The sequence below is a fragment of the Schistocerca serialis genome, chromosome 3, assembly GCF_023864345.2.
Source record: "Schistocerca serialis cubense isolate TAMUIC-IGC-003099 chromosome 3, iqSchSeri2.2, whole genome shotgun sequence".
Classification (NCBI taxonomy): Eukaryota; Metazoa; Arthropoda; class Insecta; order Orthoptera; family Acrididae; genus Schistocerca; species Schistocerca serialis.
This window is the reverse complement of record NC_064640.1, coordinates 56,548,186-56,565,770: the sequence shown is the minus strand read 5'-3', so window position 1 is coordinate 56,565,770 and position 17,585 is coordinate 56,548,186. Positions and strand designations below refer to the sequence as shown.

At 39.5% G+C, this 17,585-nt stretch overlaps 1 protein-coding gene across 2 annotated transcripts in view; it reads right to left on the bottom strand.

Moving 5' to 3' along the window:
* Positions 1-730: 730 nt before the first annotated feature.
* Positions 731-17,585, bottom strand: part of LOC126469702 (zinc transporter ZIP3-like) — a 36,212-nt gene continuing 19,357 nt past the window's right edge. For both annotated transcript variants that reach the window (XM_050096877.1, XM_050096876.1), the window contains exons 2-3: positions 17,079-17,158; positions 731-1,999 (exon numbers count right to left, since the gene is read on the bottom strand). In XM_050096877.1, coding sequence (XP_049952834.1) covers positions 942-1,943 — 1,002 coding nt within the window. In that variant the 5' untranslated portion in view covers positions 1,944-1,999; positions 17,079-17,158 and the 3' untranslated portion in view covers positions 731-941. The remainder of the gene's footprint in view (positions 2,000-17,078; positions 17,159-17,585) is intronic.

The following is a 17,585-nucleotide window of genomic DNA, read 5'->3' as shown; positions in this document are numbered from 1 at the left end:
TCAGCCAAGTGTATGAGTGACCTGCCCAGCTATCCTCATGTTCCTCAATCAATCCCTCTTTCCTCCATGAAGGAGGACCATATGGTTTAAAAATCTAGGAACATTATTTTCTAGTTTTAGAGTTCCTATTGGCAGTACAGAAATAGTGCCCCTTGCAAATAATTTCTTGCCCACCTTTCTATCTCTCCAATTTTTTCTGTACTTTTCTTAATAACACCAACATAAAGTATGAATCTGTCTCCCCAAATCACCATGCATATTCTGTACACTATTACTATTGTACAAAAATGTAAGTGCTCTGTTACATCCAGACTGCATAAGAGAAATAACTCACAAAATTGTTCTGACAATAATACAATGCATACAACTCAAATTGCTCGTGCAAACTTTCTAATTTTAACATGCATTTCTAAAACACCGAAAACGAATAGTTATTAGTGCTGGAAGTCACTACTTTCATATAAAGGCCATGTTCCAAAAAATTAGCTGCATCTTTAAAAGAACTATTATTTACTTTGATGAATAGCTATCAGGTGGCAGTGTTGAGACCGCATTGCACTTCAGTGAGTGTTATATTCATCATCTTCTGGCAAAGTGACTTCACCAAAACAAGGTGAATATGACACTTATTGAAACATTAAATTATTTCAACACTCACCCAGCTGAAAATCGAAGAGCTTTGCATCAGTAGTTTATGTTGGGAAATTCTGAATTCACACAGATTTTTAACTTTATCTTGTATTTTGGTTTATTTGCTTTTACTTTACAATTACAAAATATATAATAAATACTGTTTTTCAATGTATTAACAACAAGGAACTATTTCCTCAGTCTTCTTCAAATCAAAGTGTAATAAGTCACACTGAAAGCAGACTGTCAAAATATGACAAATATACAGAAAATTATTCCTCTTCTTCAATATCCGAAATGAACATGGATCTTTATTTGTAACTATCTAAAAAGAAACTCACTACAGCCATTAACATGAATCCAATGAAAAAAAATAATACTTTCCACAGTTGATACTTATTCCTCACAAACTCTTCTGGCATAATTTCCATAAATGTTACATGTATAAAAATTCCTGCTGCAATGCCTTGCAGACAGGCTGAAAGTACACTGCCAAATAAGCCTGGTGCTGTTCCAATAAGGAGTCCTACAATCATTCCAACAGGTATACTTCCAGTGGCCATCAGAATATACCTAAAGCTTTTTGTTATGCCCAGATTACGTTTTGCTATGTTAACACCCAGTGCGAGTACGACGAGTACTTCATGAATTAAAACTGCAAGGAACAAATGCAAGAGTTTCACCATGTCAGTTTGTAAGCCTAATGTAATCCCTTCAAACAGTGAGTGTATGCTAACAGCGAGTAACAACATAAAACTACGCTGATTAGAAGTGTTGTCTGTCAAAAGTATTGTGTCCAGATGTGAATGACCACTTACACTTAGCTGAAGCTCCGTATTATCATCATTTTGCAACTCATGGTCAGTTTGTTTTTCATTGGCCTCTGCTTCCAGAAGTCCAAGATGAGATTCATCTTCATGTTTATCATCATCACTAGCAACAAATGTGTGAGCTGAATTCTTCACAGGGGCTGAGTTTAATTTCTTTTTAGAGATCAAAATTTGTTCTGATGTTAGAATAAGGAAAAAGCCAATGCCAATGACAAACTCTGCTATTGGGAAAGTGGTTGACAGCTTCATTTTTTCCATAACATCTCTAAACTTTTCCTTGACAAACGGAAATAGTCCTAAAAAACACATCCCCATAAAAACACCACCAGCAACACAGTTGCTTACAGATATTAATGTGCCAGCGATGTCACTTAACTGAGCATTCTTGCGCCTCCATATAATGACTATAGGTATTGATCCACTTACAGTCATAATGACAAAAAGAACTACCAAACAAACAAACTGAAAAATGATTACTTCCATGTTGTGACTGCTTTATCCACAGTAATGAAATATGTAGGACGGAAGTTTCCAGCAACCTGAAAATGAGATAAAAATGATAAATTCAGATTTGTTGCATAATGAATTTGAAACTTAAGTACTCCATGCTTCCACCTCTTGCAAAATATGTATTTTGATAGCACAAATCTATCTGAACCTCAAACATGTTTTCCCCTCTGCTGACTAGCTTCTTACTTATAAGCAATACCTTATATATTTTTATAAGAACAAAAGAGACATGCTTAGAATGGTTAGTTGTGACAGTTTCTGTCATTTTCTTTTATTTTTACAAAATATTTCTCCACACAATGTTCCTCTCATTAACTGATTCACTGATATTTATTAACCACAGGTGTGGAAAAATGAAATCTATTTGTTTAACTCATTCACATGCTGTATCATGGAGTGTATATATCTTTTAAAGTAACATGTGTTCATACCTCTTTCCAGATATTCGATTCTCAGACAGCTGTATATACTTCATACTCATTTTTCTACTGTTATCTTTATTTTAGCAATTAACTACAGTAATGCTGTGACTCAGTAGAATAGGGGCACGGCAGTAGTGCTGACAGATAAATGAAATATTCACATTCAGAGTAATGTAAAATTAAAGCTGTCACTTGCCTAAAGACTAGTATGAACAAAGTTGTCATCAACACAAAGGCTGGTATGAGGACTCTAGAACTTTAGAACTTTATCAGTTGTGGTACAACTGTAGGTGGGAGATTTGTCATGTTTCAAATTAAGAAACAATTGACAGAGGTCAAGGAAGCAATGGGTAACAGAAAAAAAATAAAAAATCATACGTCATGGTGTAGCGGTTATAAATGCCAGCTGGTGACATGCAAGTCACTAGTTCGATTCACAGCCTCCTGCAGTTATTTATGACATACAATTTCTGATTTGTGTAAGGTTCTGTGCCTTCGTTATTTATCAAATCTTGTAATTTTCAAGAACATAATATGTATCTATGTATGTATAAATTGGGGCACTATTTCATTAATGTTAACACTAATCAAGAAACTGATTTGTTACACATCATTTCGATAGAAGAATCATTCAAATGATCTACGGAAAATTTAACCAACTAACTATCTGCTGATGTAGGGAGTTCTGTTCTATCTGTGCATTTGTGTGTACTCAATAAACATAGTTTCATTGTTAAGTGTTACTTCTTTTTGATGACCCTGCTCTCATAACTGGTGCTCAGTTCCAGGTTCTATTTGACAGTTTGATGGAGACAGCGGAAATCTTGCAATCTGGCATCATCCCAACTTGCACAAAGCTATGTTTGCCTTTGCAGATGACAATGAGAATACAAACAGTACAGTCCTCCTAAGGTTTATACCGTCAAGGTACCAGAGGATACAAAAGCTCTGGTGGCTCAGACACATATCCTGCATCCGTGGCTCAGACACACATCCTGCATCCAGCACTGTTTTTAGGAGATGTTGGCTGGGATCTAACAAAATGGCTGTATGGACTGGACCATGTCACTACATACAACAGGTGGAATGACACGATTTGCACTTCCCCTTGTATATACTTCACACTCAATTTTCTAGTGTTATCTTCATGGATTATCATTGCCGCCTCTATGTCTCTGGGTCCCAGTTTCAATTCCTGACCAGGTGACAATGATTATTATTATTTTTTCACTCAGGGACTGGGTGCTTGCATTGTTCTAACCATTTCTGGGTGTTTGTGTTGTCCAAATCATTTTGTCTCATCTTCATCACAAAGACACACAATAATAAGTGGTGTCAAATAGAAAGACTTGCACCAGGAGGCTGAACAACCCCAGACAGGGCCTCCCGGCTAATGATGCCACACAACCATTTGATTTTTTTTTATTTGTACTGCAAATGTCTACTTTTACTTCGATGGTACAGCCCTGCAGTGGTTTGAGAACAATGAGGAAAAGCTCAATAGCTAGGACAAATGTCAAGTGGAAGTTAAAGGCAATCCTTTGGAGTAGCAATATCACAAAAACTGAATAAGATTATACACAAAACAGTAGTAGAAAGCACATCTACATATGGCTCAGAGGTTTGGAAAATAAAGGAGAGAGAATACGATCAACTGCTATCCATGGAAATGGATTACTGGTGATGAAGTGCTGTGGTCTCAAGATTAGACCACATCAGAAATGAAGATGTTAGAAAAATGGACATGGACATGTAGTAGAGTGGATTGGGAGGGGGTGACAGAACAGACGAAGAGGAAATGGTGGTGTACAGGTTATGGATTCAGGGGATGAAGGACACTGAGGCCAGGACGATTATGGGTATGAAGGATGTGTTGCAAGGATAACTCCCATCTACTTAGTTCAGCAGTAGTTTCATGACACTGACATTAGATTATCTTATGTTCGTGATGAACCTCAATAGAATACGAAGCAGGTATTGGCCAGGTCTCTACTGATATATCAGACATTGTGTAAGCCACTCTGAAGAGTGCCATTGATAGACGGTTGTGCTTAGTTATCCCAGTTTATTTGTTAAAACCACTCCTGCAGTTTCTCCATTTCACCAGATTACCTGTAGAAAATGTAACTTTTAAGCATGGAGCAACCCAGTTACAATTTCTGATTGTGATAAAGTGTTTCAATCTTAACTGGTGTCAGAAGTAATTTCATAATGCAATATCATCCAAAGTATGATAACTGCCTGACACTTGTAGCTGATTGGCCTCACGGGAACTTTTAATACGATGTTGGCACATATGCTCCGAATGTGTGCTGATGTCAAACTGGAAGACTGGCATGTTATACAGCCAGTAGTAAAATTCACATACAACACAGCAACTAGACACTAAGGGTTTCTCATCATTTTTCTTGATCCACAGGTAAGAGGTTGAGAGAACACTTGATACTTTGCTGAGAATGATTACACCAAACAGCTCATCACTAGAACAGAACTAAACTGGCACTCATACAGACCTCAGATCCTGATAAGAACTGTGATTCTTAAAACACCTCAATGGAAGTAACTTCATTTGAATCTCACAGTGACCATGGGGACATGACAGTACAATCAGAACATTAGGATTGACCAGCAATGCAATACAAATGATCACCGACAATCTACTCATCCAGGAAGCTATTGTCCACTCCAAAATAGTGGGTCAGTGTTTTGTGAGGAGGCACAATGATGCCACATGCTGTGTCTTGTATGCTGTTGTGTACTGGTTAAAAATCACTGGCTTGTGCCATGTGGGTCACCAGTTTCAGTCCCACCTCCTGCATTTATTCATAATTAAACATTTCTGACTTCTGCAATGTTCTGGGACTTACTTATTTACCAAATACTGTAATTTGCAAGAACATTCTTGATATGCATCAGCAGAACACTGCCAGGTGAGTCAGGCAATTTCAGCTCTGTCTGTACTTTTGTATGTCCTCAATAAACATGCTTTCAATGTGAACTGCTAGTTCATGTTGATGACCTTACTCTTGTAAATGGTACTACTGCCAACCTTGCAACAAACTGTGGTGTTCCAATCAACCACAATGTTCATAATTGCTTCACTTTCTTGTGTATACAGTGAATCCTATACACGCAAAATAATAATGTGAAGAGTAAATACGATAATGGAAGTCCTGATGGAATATAAACAATCTAAAGAGTAATGGTAACAATAACTGAATGGTAGAAGTGTTAAGTCATCACAAAGCACATACACAAGACAGAGAACTTTGCTAGCTTTTGAAAAAATCCTTTTTTAACTTAGAGTACACACTGTAAGATATGTAGCTTGGTCTCTGTAGTAATAACATAGTACAGGGGAGCATATTTTCTTTTATCAAAAATGAAGGAAGTAACTGTTGCTGTGTCAATAATGCACAAGTGCATGGGTGGCAACTGGCACTGTGCACCAGCAATACTTCTCTTCACTTTCTCTTGGGTGAACTTTTCAGAATGTTGTGTTTGCCTAGCACACTTTTGTTTTCAATATTTGACACACACACACACACACACACACACACACACACACACACACACACACACACACAAATGGCAAGGGTTGCAAACCAGCTACTGAAATGAAACATGTTGTGCTCAGTACTTTGTGCCATCACATTGGATGGTCGACTCTGCTCTTAGCCAAAATTTGGTGGTGGCCATTCATTCGAGTGAACAGCTGGTTGGTGGTCACATCCACATAAAATACTGTGCATAAATTACAGAAGAGCTTCTATATGACACGAATTCTTTCAATAGTGGCCCTGCCTCTGATGGGATGGATAATCCTGTGATAGGACTGCAGCAGAATATGCTGGGAGAATGTATCAGACCAGTCTCGCATTTTGGCAAGGGGTTGGAAGTGGGAACGGCCTAAGGATGCACTAGGATATTATGCAGACTGAGTAAGCAAAAGAATACATGCTCAATTTCCACAGCTGCTCCATAACCATTGCCATCTGGATCCTTTCCCTCAACAACAGCTTCTCTGGATCACAGTTGTCCTTGCAATATGCCATTTGATTATTTAATACTCCTGGCCTCGAGCCCTGTGAGCCTCCTGTTCCACATCAACTTGCCCTAGGATCCAAACTTCATTGAATCCAGCACCCACACCCTCTTCCCCAGTCTCTCCCTTCCTCTATTTTGTCTCCTCCTCCCAATCCAGTCCCCCATTTGCTGGTCATTGTATGCTGCACAAATTCATCAGCGCCGGTGACCTCGTTGCATTCGTATCTCGCGCACCGGCTGTCTCTCCTGCCCAGCATGCAGTCACCATTTCCAAAACCTCTCTCCTGCTCCCTGCCTCCTTTCTTCTCTCGCCCGCTCCACCTGACACAAACCCTCACTCTAGTCTAGTTGCAGCTGTAGCACGTTGGCAGATGCACCAGCATGCTCTAGCTCAAAAAAGGATTTGTCCTAAAGGTAGTAAAACTGTCAGTCTTGTTAATGCACCTTCTGACAACTCAGCACCTCTATTATGTGATGAGTTGTTAGCTTTACTCCTTACATTATTAAGAGTAATAAATGAGAAATAAAAATGAAAGTAGTAGTGGCTCGAATAGCATAAAAAAAAAAATGTTGAAACGAGTTTTTAACAAAGCAGCACCTTCAGAATCAAACTGAAGGCAATTTTCTCACTGAAAATATCTAATTTACACAATGCGTAGCTCCAGAATGCCAAGAATGAGTATTTTCTTATGGTTTTGTGATATCCACAGGTGAAAGAAAACATTTGCAAAACTGCTCCAAAGCAATAGATAATTGTGCTTTACTGTTACATGATATACAAACATGACAATAGCTGTTGCCTTCATAAGGGTTGGTGACTAAAAAAAATACTACAACATGAAACTCTAAATTACCTTAGGTACTTTCATGGAAAGAGATAGAAGTAAACATTTTCTGCTGGTCAGACTTTATTGACTAGAGCTACAGTGATGAGAAATGTAATACAGACTATTAAAAACTTATAGATAACAAAACTAATCCACTAAGGTAGGTCTTACATATACTACTGTCACTGTAACAGAGTTCATAACAAATGTAAATGTCACAGCCTGAACAGAATTGGGAAATGATCAAAGTAAGCAAACAGTTTAGCATATAAATGTAAATGTGGCATTTAAATGAACTGACACAAGTTTCCTATTTCCACTTCTAAAAGTAAAATGCACTTTACATTAAGAGAAAACATAAGCCAAAGTAAAAAAAAAATTATAAGTATAACTATGGACAGTTAGTTTGAAGTGTGAAAGAAATTTCACCAGGATCAGCAGCAATGCTTAAGTACTTTCTCTCCTTTGAAGACAAGTGATCAAACATAAAGATTCCCTTCACAATTTCACTATAGTCTAGCAGATGCAGTGTTTTAACCTTCTGGCAGTCATCTAATAGAAGTCCAGTATCAACAAAGCAGGGGAATTCATCTACAGTCTGGGAATATTTCCATTCACCATCTAACAACCAAACAACATCAGTTGCAAAAGTGGTGGACTTGGCGTCCATCATGATACCACTATCTGTGTGTTTAAAGTGCTACTTCATCTATGACCACTCTAACACCTATGAAGGAACTAAATGCATTTATTAAACAATCTGTTTCTGTGCAGAGTAAGCACTGAACAACAGAGAGGAACACAGTGTACAACAGTAAGTTGGGTTTTGAATTTGACCCCTTCATCACACAACAATCCCACAGTACAAAAATAGAACCCAGTGATCAAAATTTAAAAAGAGCATTACATATACACACCTGCATGCAAAAGAAAGAGAGAGAGAGAGAGAGAGAGAGAGAGAGAGAGAGATCTTGTTTACATGCTTATTTACTGTTCAGCACTTCCTCTGTATCTTGGGTTACTGTCTCTCTCTCTCTCTCTCTCTCTCTCTCTCTCTCTCTCTCTTCACACACACACACACACACACACACACACACACACACACACACACTCCCTCCCTCCCCCCCCCCCCCCCCCCCATCATCACTGTCTGCACTCCACCCACAATCTTCCATTACTATGTAAACTGTATTTGTTACCTGCTCAAGTTCTCTCAGTGAAATAGGTGTCACTCTAAGAAACTTAGAATATACCACATTTGGATACTCTACAGCCTCCAATGTTCAGCACGTCCAAGGCCAATACTGTACAGTTTTTTAAATCTACATTTTCAGAGTGCCTACATATAATACCACTGGAGAAAGAATTCCTGTAAAAAGTGAATACTGTCCTGTAACAGCAAACAATACCAATGACAAAATTTAATGTATCTCCAGGAATCATGCTGACCGAGTTGTTCATGGCATGGACAGAATATTATTTATTCAGCATGTCACTAATACCAGATTGCCTAAAGCCTCTGTCACACAGAACAAGTTTCGCTGTAAGTTTTCTGGACGGTGCACATGAATGGGTTAGCAGGCAGTGTTACCCTAGATAAGCAGCTGTTACCCTAGATAAGATCTGCAGCAAGCACTTTGGTAGCAAAGTGTCTTTTTCCAGTGCAGATGTTCACAAGATACTGGAGTTACTAGCTAGTTTGGCACTGAGTGATACACAGCAGAGGCAAATGATCTGAGGAAAAAGAATGAAAATATAAATAAAGAGAAAAATACTGGAAGGTATGTGGTCACTGTATGCTTCATGGAGAACTGAGGTTAACACTTAAAAGAGACTTATTTCTTCAGTTTGATGTGTCATATTAATGAGTACCATATTTTGCTACAGTTTGATATTCTAAATACCTTTACAATGACTATAAGACATGTCTTTCTCCTAATAGGATAGAAGATGTACTTAGTGAGGTATCTGGCCTCAAGATACACACAGCACTCTCTTGTCAGAGATTCAACACATATATTTTAGTTGTAGCTGCTGGGAGTTATTTAACATGTGGCATGCTTACTGGTAGTAATGTCAGATTCTGACAGGATTCCTGATTAGCCTATGCAAGGAGTATTCAAAGAATCTCACAAGGAAAATAGCATTCAGAGTTATCACCCAAAAACATATGAAGCCTCCTGCAAGCAAACAGCTTAGCAGCTGACATCACCTGCTTCAGAGCCATTGTGCAAGTCAACTTACAGATCATACTCAATGTGACACATGCTTAATCCTAGATTAAGTATCTCCAATTGCTGCAATAGACAGATCATGAACAACTGCCGCTCTATTATTCTGCATTATTTACAACTAATTTTAAACAGAATCATATTTAAGCAGATGATTTCTATACTGCAAAACATAATTTTAATCTGAACAATGACAACAACAACAACAAATGTTACCACTCATCTGTTTGCTTTATAATGCTAAAAACTGGTGAAAATCACAACACCAATGAAGAAATGTCAGACTGAAATCAACTTTATAGCACTGATTAGGTGCACTGCAGAACAGAAATAAGGGTTACAGAAGTTTAAATGATTTTTGAATCTGGTAGTTCAATATAGTATGAAGCCCACACATGCTGCAATCTGAGCCTATATACCTTATGACTTAAGAGTCAGAGGAGGCTTGTGTGCATTCCAGGAATGCTCCACTCCATGTACTACATATTCAAGTCTAACAAATATCAATAGTTGCTGCTCAAGGACTGTAATCAATAAATTAACAATTAACCACATTCCAGACGTGATTGGAGGACAATATGCAGACCACGAAAGCATTAGTATCTACAGATCTTTCAGAATGCTTGGATATTATCTTCCATATGTGTCTGCTCATTGCACTGCTAAAATAAGGCATGTACAGCTGCCTGAAGGCGTAATGGTAGGTCCAGCTATGGCCACAACGTGCGAGTTAGTACTGGTTCAGTTATGCCAGGTTGTTCTAGCTCAAGTTCTCACCCACGTGGAGCTGGGTGCCTATTAGCAGTGGTCAACAAACAGCTGACACACAGGAGACAAGAAAGTCAGGTCACAGCCTGCGAAATAGTACCGCAACAATGACAAGAATGGCCAAGTGTCTCGCATGTGTGCAGAACATGTGCGGTAGGGACACCTGGTGTATATTGTATGAGGGTGCGACAAAAAGTAATGCCTCCAAATTTTTTATGTAAAAACTCTTAAAGCTTTTTACACAAAACATTCTACATCTTTATTCTTCACATCTACATATTTATTCCTCAACAAGGTCACCCTGGCGAAGAACACATTTCTCCCAACAAAAGACCAGTTTGTTGATACCATCACTGTAGAATGATCGACTTTGTTGACTGAACCACAACCTAACCTCTGCTTACATCGCTTCATCACAATCAAAGTGAAGTCTTCAAAGGCATTGTTTAAGTTTTGGAAACAGATGAAAAATGAATGGTGTTGACTCGGGAGAGTATGGACGATGATCAATGACAATAGACTCCAGCTGTCGGATTGTTGCAGATATGTCACAGTGCTCGTGTGTGGTCTGGCATTGTTATGCTGTAGGAGAGGGTGTGCCTTGTCTATCTCAATTGCAGCATGCCGTTTCTCATACACTGACAAAGTTAAGTTATACACCACCGTGTTACGCACTACAATTCGGAGGCCTCTAGCAATAGAGGGCTGCAACTTGCATCAGCAAAGTGAAAAGATGGTTGAGTAATAGGCATTAATATTCAACACAATTTTGTATAGAACCGACATTTTCTCATGGATTGGCTGGTGGACTCTCACATGAGCCCATGCCTGCATGGGGCAGTGTTGAAACAGCCTTATTTTTTATTTCCCCGTTCCATACACAAATCACTGCAGTATGAGCTGAAACATCATTCCTGAAGACCAATCATTACACACTATTCATATGCATTCTGTGGCAGTGCTCTTAGTTTGGATGACATTTTATTTGGTAATTTTAACATTCTACTAGGAAGCCGCAGTTAACAGGAATCATTTGCTATCTTGAGCAGCACTATAGTGGTGAGTAAGAAGCAGTTCCTACTTCTGGAACACAGGCAGTGAGACTGGCCATGCCGTATGGTACTGAAGTACGCCAGCAGTGTGAGGAGCTACGGGTAAGCTATGGGAGTGAATCCCACTCAATGATTCTAAACAATGGGGATCCACCAACATTTAGACATGAAACTAAGACACTTTCTTTATTCAATATTAATTGTTAAAAGCAATCTTGAACATAATAAATTCAAAGGGAAGCCTAAAGGTCATTAAAAATTTGCTACTCCGGGACTGAGGACAATCGTGAAGCCCTACGGCCAGCTGCTTTTGGGCACTTTAGCCACTGGCAGGCATCATCTTTCACATTGGCAGAAACCTGAGAAGGGAGTGACCCAAGGGACCCCTTCGTGGTGAGAGGAGCCGAAGAAGTCTTACATTTCTTTGGCTGAGAAGTGGGGACTGGTGTCCCCGATGGTTGGGGGTGGGGAGGGGGAGGGGGGGGGGGGGGCAGTGCTCCGGAGGTAGGTGATGTGGGAGCAACAGGGAGGGAAGTGCCCCCCACCATCAAGGGGGTAGGTGTAGTCTTCTGGCTCTCAGAGCTGACTGGAATTCACGGAACTGATGGGGCTACAACTGTTCTCGTAGCGGCGGCGTATGAGGTGGTCATAGCCACAGGATGTAGGCGCTCATATTTTCTCTTAGCCTCAGTGTAGGTCAGTCAGTCCAGGGTCTTGTATTCCACGATTTTCCTCTCCTTTTGTAAAATCCTGAAATATGGTGAGCATTGTGAATGATGCTCTTTGCAGTTGACACAGATGGGAGGCAGGGCACATGGATTATTGGGATGTGACGGACGTGCACAATCTCGACATGTGACACTGGAAGTACAGCAGGAAGACATATGGCTGAACTTCAAGCCCCCAGCCCTTAAAGCACCACATTGGGGGAGGTATATATGGCTTGACATCACAGCAGTAGACAAACACCTTGACCTCTCAGGTACGGTGTCACCCTTGAAGGCCGAGATGAAGGCACTGGTGACAACCTGATTATCCCTCTGACCCTGATGAACGCGCCACACAAAATGAACACATTGCTGCTCTAAATTGGCGCAAAGCTCATCATCAGAATGCAAAAGAAGATCCCTGTGAATATGATGCCCTGGACTATATTTAAGCTCTTTATGAGGCGTGATGGTAAAAGAATCATTCCCAAACTCGTTACGAGTGAGAAGTCCGTGACTGGGCAGAGGATGCTGTTTTTATCAAGACTGACCCAGATCGCATGTTGGACACGCCCTCCACCTCCCCAAACTTGTCCTGTAAATACTCTACTAAAAAACTGTGGCTTCACCGAAACAAAGGAGTCCCCATCAGTTCTTGTACATACAAGGTACCGGGATGAATAAGGTTCGCTGCCATCCTTAGCTTGGCATTCCTCCCATGGTGTGGCCAGGGAGGGGAACGATATAGGGTTGTACTTCCTTGCATTGTACTGAGACTTGGAACGCTTAGAGACTGCTGGTGTTTGATCACCAGCAAGTGATAACATGGTACGTTTCATCGCACATCATCCGACTTCATGCCACCCACTCCAACCAGGGGCCCTCCCCACGCATGTAACCCAGCCCCAGCAAAGGCCACCTGGCAGGATGGCCATTGCTGGGAGTCCCGATGCCCCAAGGTGACAGGCATCTACTCCTCGGCATACGTGGAGAGTTAACGGCACAGGTATCAGCAGAGCGATGGCTGTGTTGTCAGGGGGCTACAACCAACAGGGTACATGGCGGCCCCACCAAAACGGACCGGCTATCGTGCTAGATACGAGTTGCAAAGAAGTCCGTGGTCATCGTCGGCGCAAAAAGCGACACATCATAGTGCATGGTGAAAAATGCACCCAGGAAGGTATCCTTGCCCAAGAGATGGAGAATGAGCTGGACTGCAGTGCGATGACGAGAAAGTGGGCTAAAGATATCAAGGCACGATGGACACAACACGCCATGTAAGGTGCCCTTCCCCAATTGGCTCACTCTTTGGGAAAATTTTGAAAAATGGAGGTCAAACCCTACATGGGACCAACACATAAAGACCGAAACATGTGAGACTCCTTTTAGTCGCCTCTTACAATAGGCAGGGATACCTCAGGCCCATTCTAAAGCCTGGACCCACGGTGGTGGGGGAGCATAGAACTGGTAGAGAGGAATTCTAAGTGTTGCTTCACTAAGTTGATCCTGGAAAGGGTTACTTTAACTTTTGCAGTCTCAAATGTGATGGAAGAACCAGCTGTACGGTATGTCACCTGCACCACTTTCTATGGACTTGTTGCTTTACTGAGCAATAACTATGGAGGTTTAGTACTACAGAGTGATCTTGCAACTCCCAAGCTGACTTTGTGCCCTCTGATGTTGATGAGGTACAATTAAACTTGTTTTCGCATTTCTACTTTATCTGATAGATTTTCACTGAATGAGCTTGGCTTACAGTTGACCTTTTAAGGCCGAAAATACAGGGCAGTGATGTGCTATTTCTCCACAATTTTAATCACTTTTTACTAGTACACAGTTCTGTGTATCCACACAGTTTGCATTCATTCAGATGGGTATGTCTGGTGATGCACATTCCAAAACTGTGCGTAGATTGAATTACCACATTTCAAGAACATCTGTGGTCATGTGGTAAACTGCAGCTTGGGTGTGCGCAGTGCGGTATTGTTATGAATCTGGTAGGATACAATTTCTTTTGTCATGTTCTTACAGGACTGCTCTTATGAACAGTACATTGTCATTAACAGTGCACCAGTTGTACAGACATAATGAGCGACATAAAAAACAAATACAACACTGACTGAAAATAATAAAGTTTGTAGCATAAACCAGTAAATAAATGAAAAATGAAAATGCTGACAAAAGTAAGAGTCCATCACAACACGTATTACTAGCTTATGCAGAGGAAGTAATTCATATTGTCATGTGGGACACACAATGTTTATCCATTAACCTGAAATTCTGTTTTCTGTCTATGAGTTTTACATCATAAAATATTGTTAGGCTCAAGATAATATTTGATACAACATTCTTTGTCCATTAGTATTAGCAATTTTGTTGTTGTTGCCTTCATTCCTAAGACTGGTGTGAAATGGTTTGATGCAGCTCTCCATGATAGTCAGTCCTGTGTAAGCTGCTTCATTTCTGAACTACTGCATCCTACACCCATTTGAACCTGCTTACTGTATTTATATCTTGATCTTCATCTACAATTTTCACCCATCACACTTCTTTCCAATATCTAACTGACAATTCTTTGATGCCTCAGAATGCATCTTTTCAACTGTGCCCTCCTTTTAGGCAACATGTTGCACAAATTTCTTTTCTCCCCAATTTTATTCAGAACCCTCTCATTAATTATGCAATCTACTGAGCAAATCATTAATGTTATCATATAGCACCACATTTCAAAAGCTTCTATTCTCTTCTTATCTGAATGCTTATCATCCACGTTTCACTTCCATACACAGCTACACTCCGCACTAATACCTTCAATGACTTCCTAACACTTCAATTTATATTTGGTGTTAAAACACTCTTTTTCAAAAATGATTTTCTTGCTACAGCCAGTCTACAGTTTATATCCTCCCTATTTCAGTCATCATCAGTTATATTACTGTCCAAATAGCGAAACTCAACTAGTATGTTTAGTCTCTCATTTTCTAATTAATTACTTCAGCACATCTGATTTGATAAACTATATTCCATTACCCTTGCTTTTTTTCCGTTGATGATCATCTTATAATCTCTTTTCAAGATATTACCCATTCCATACAAGTGTTCTTCCAAGTCCGTTGCTGAATAATGGAATTACAATGTCATCAGCAAATCTCAAAGTTTTTATTTCCTCTCCTGGACCTTAAATTCCTCCTCAAAAATTTGCTTTGGGTTCCTTTACTGCTTCCTCAGTGTACAAACTGAATAATATCAGGGATAGGCTGTAACCCTGTCTCTCTCCCTTTTGAACTATTCCTTCACTTTCGTATCCTTTGACTCCTAACTGTGCCCGTTTCCTGTACAAGCTGTAAATAGTCTTTGCTCCCTGTGTTTTATCTCTGACAACTTCAGAATTGCAAAGAGTGTATTCCAGTCAACATTGTCAAAACATGACAATTCACGTATCTTCTAAGATAAGTAATTGGTCCAGTATTGCCTCACATGTTCTTATGTTTCTCCAGAATCCAAAATATTCTTTCCTGAGGTCAGCTTCTATCAGTTTTTCCATTCTTCTATAAACTGACAGTTTAATAAGCATCTGCATAATTTGGAACTGGAATTACTACATTCTTCTTGAAGTCTGGGGGTATTTTGCCTCTCTCATGTATCTTGTACACCAAGTGGAATACTTTTGACATGACTGGATCTCCCAAGAATTGCAATAATTCTAAGGGAATGCTGTCTACTCTAGGGGCCTTGTTTCACTTGGATACTTCAGTGCTCTGTCAAATTTTCCCATGTCATCATATCTCCTGTCTCACCTTCATCCACTTACTCTTTCCTTTCAAAGGTCTTGTCTTCAGGTTGATTTTCCCTGTAGGGCCCTCTGATATTCCTTTCACCTTTCTCTTCTTTGCTTAGTACTAGCTTGCCATCTGAGCTCTTGATTCTTGTACAGTTGCTTCTCTTTTTTTTCCAAAGGTTTCTTTAATCTGCCTATCTACAGGGTATCCATAGTTAAAATTGCAGTTTCAAAATGCAGTAGAAAGAGAACCACTGCTCAGAATGACGTCAAATCTGAACAGCACTTTATTGACACAGGAGGAAACTTTATAAAACAAACAAAAATTAACAAAAATTTGATCAATGGATGGGATCATAAACTTCACATCTATACCTCAGCTATAATAGTGCATTAACTATGATGATTATAGTAGCTTACCCACATTCTTATTCATTATTAGACCTACTCCTGACTTGCCCTTATTTGAATTTGTGCTTATAATGTTTTAGTCGCCTGACCAGAAATTCTGTCCTTACTGCTGCTACAGTTCACTAATTTCCATTATATCTAACTTCAGCATACCTCTTTCCCTTTTAAAATTCTCTAACTTCCTTAACCGATAAAGGGATTTAGCATTCCACACTCTAGCCCACACGATGCTAGTTTTGTTTTCCCTAATGATGATATCTTCCCGAGTATTCCACGCCCAGAGACCTTACTGAAGGACTATTTTATCTCCAGAATATTTCACTCAAGAGGATTTCATCATTATTTAACCATACAAATGTGCTGTGTGCCCTTGGGAAAAATCACAGCTGTAGTTTCTCCTCGCTTTCAGCTGTTTGCAGTACTGGCACAGCAAGGTTATGTTGGTTAAGATTACAATGCCAGATTAGTCAATCATCCAGACGGTTGCCCTTGCAAATACTGGAAAGGCTGCTGCCATCTTCAAGAACCACATGTTTAGTAATTCTATGCAGCACATTATTATTAACATTAGTATTAGCATTACTTTATGTAATTATAATAATACAGGTACCATAATGTAATGGCATGTTGGATAATCATGTGACATTGTTAGAGGAGTCCCATGAAACAAAAACTCTGAACAATTAAAAAAATATAAAGGTAAGCCACAAAGTACACATTTATTAAAGATTCCTCTGCCCCTTTGACACTTCATCACATCAACCCACTATTTTGTTACACCTGTGAGGAATTGTCACATATGATGATTGATCTTATACAAACTCAGACATAACTTGGTTTTTAAATATTCTTTCTTCACAAGTACCTGTCAGATCTTGAATACTGGTGAATTGCTGTTCTCGTTAAGAATGACTATACCGACTGCAGAAACCACTACAGGTCCATCTGAAAAAGAGAGGTGGTAATATAATACCTTTTAAAGACATTATACGGATAATAGTGAAGATTATTACAGCTTACTTAGAACAACAACTGTAACATACTAAAGCATATATTAGATTAATAGATTAGGTAACATGCCTAAATTTTAAAATCATAAATTTAACAAGTAAGTGGTATTATCAAACAACACAAAGCACTAGCTCAACCTTTCATGGAAAAGAAAAGGAATGGGACAAGGTCATACTAGTACGCAATTATTATCCAAAGTATTTAGGGAGAATGTCTGGGCTGAGTTTTAGGCCCCATTCTTGCAGTGTTACGTCCACTGTCTTACCAATCTTGTCATCTTAATTAACCAACTGCCGACAGTAGTCTTCTTCTTGATTGAACATCCTATTCTACATCATATAAGCCATTGTAAAATGTGGTA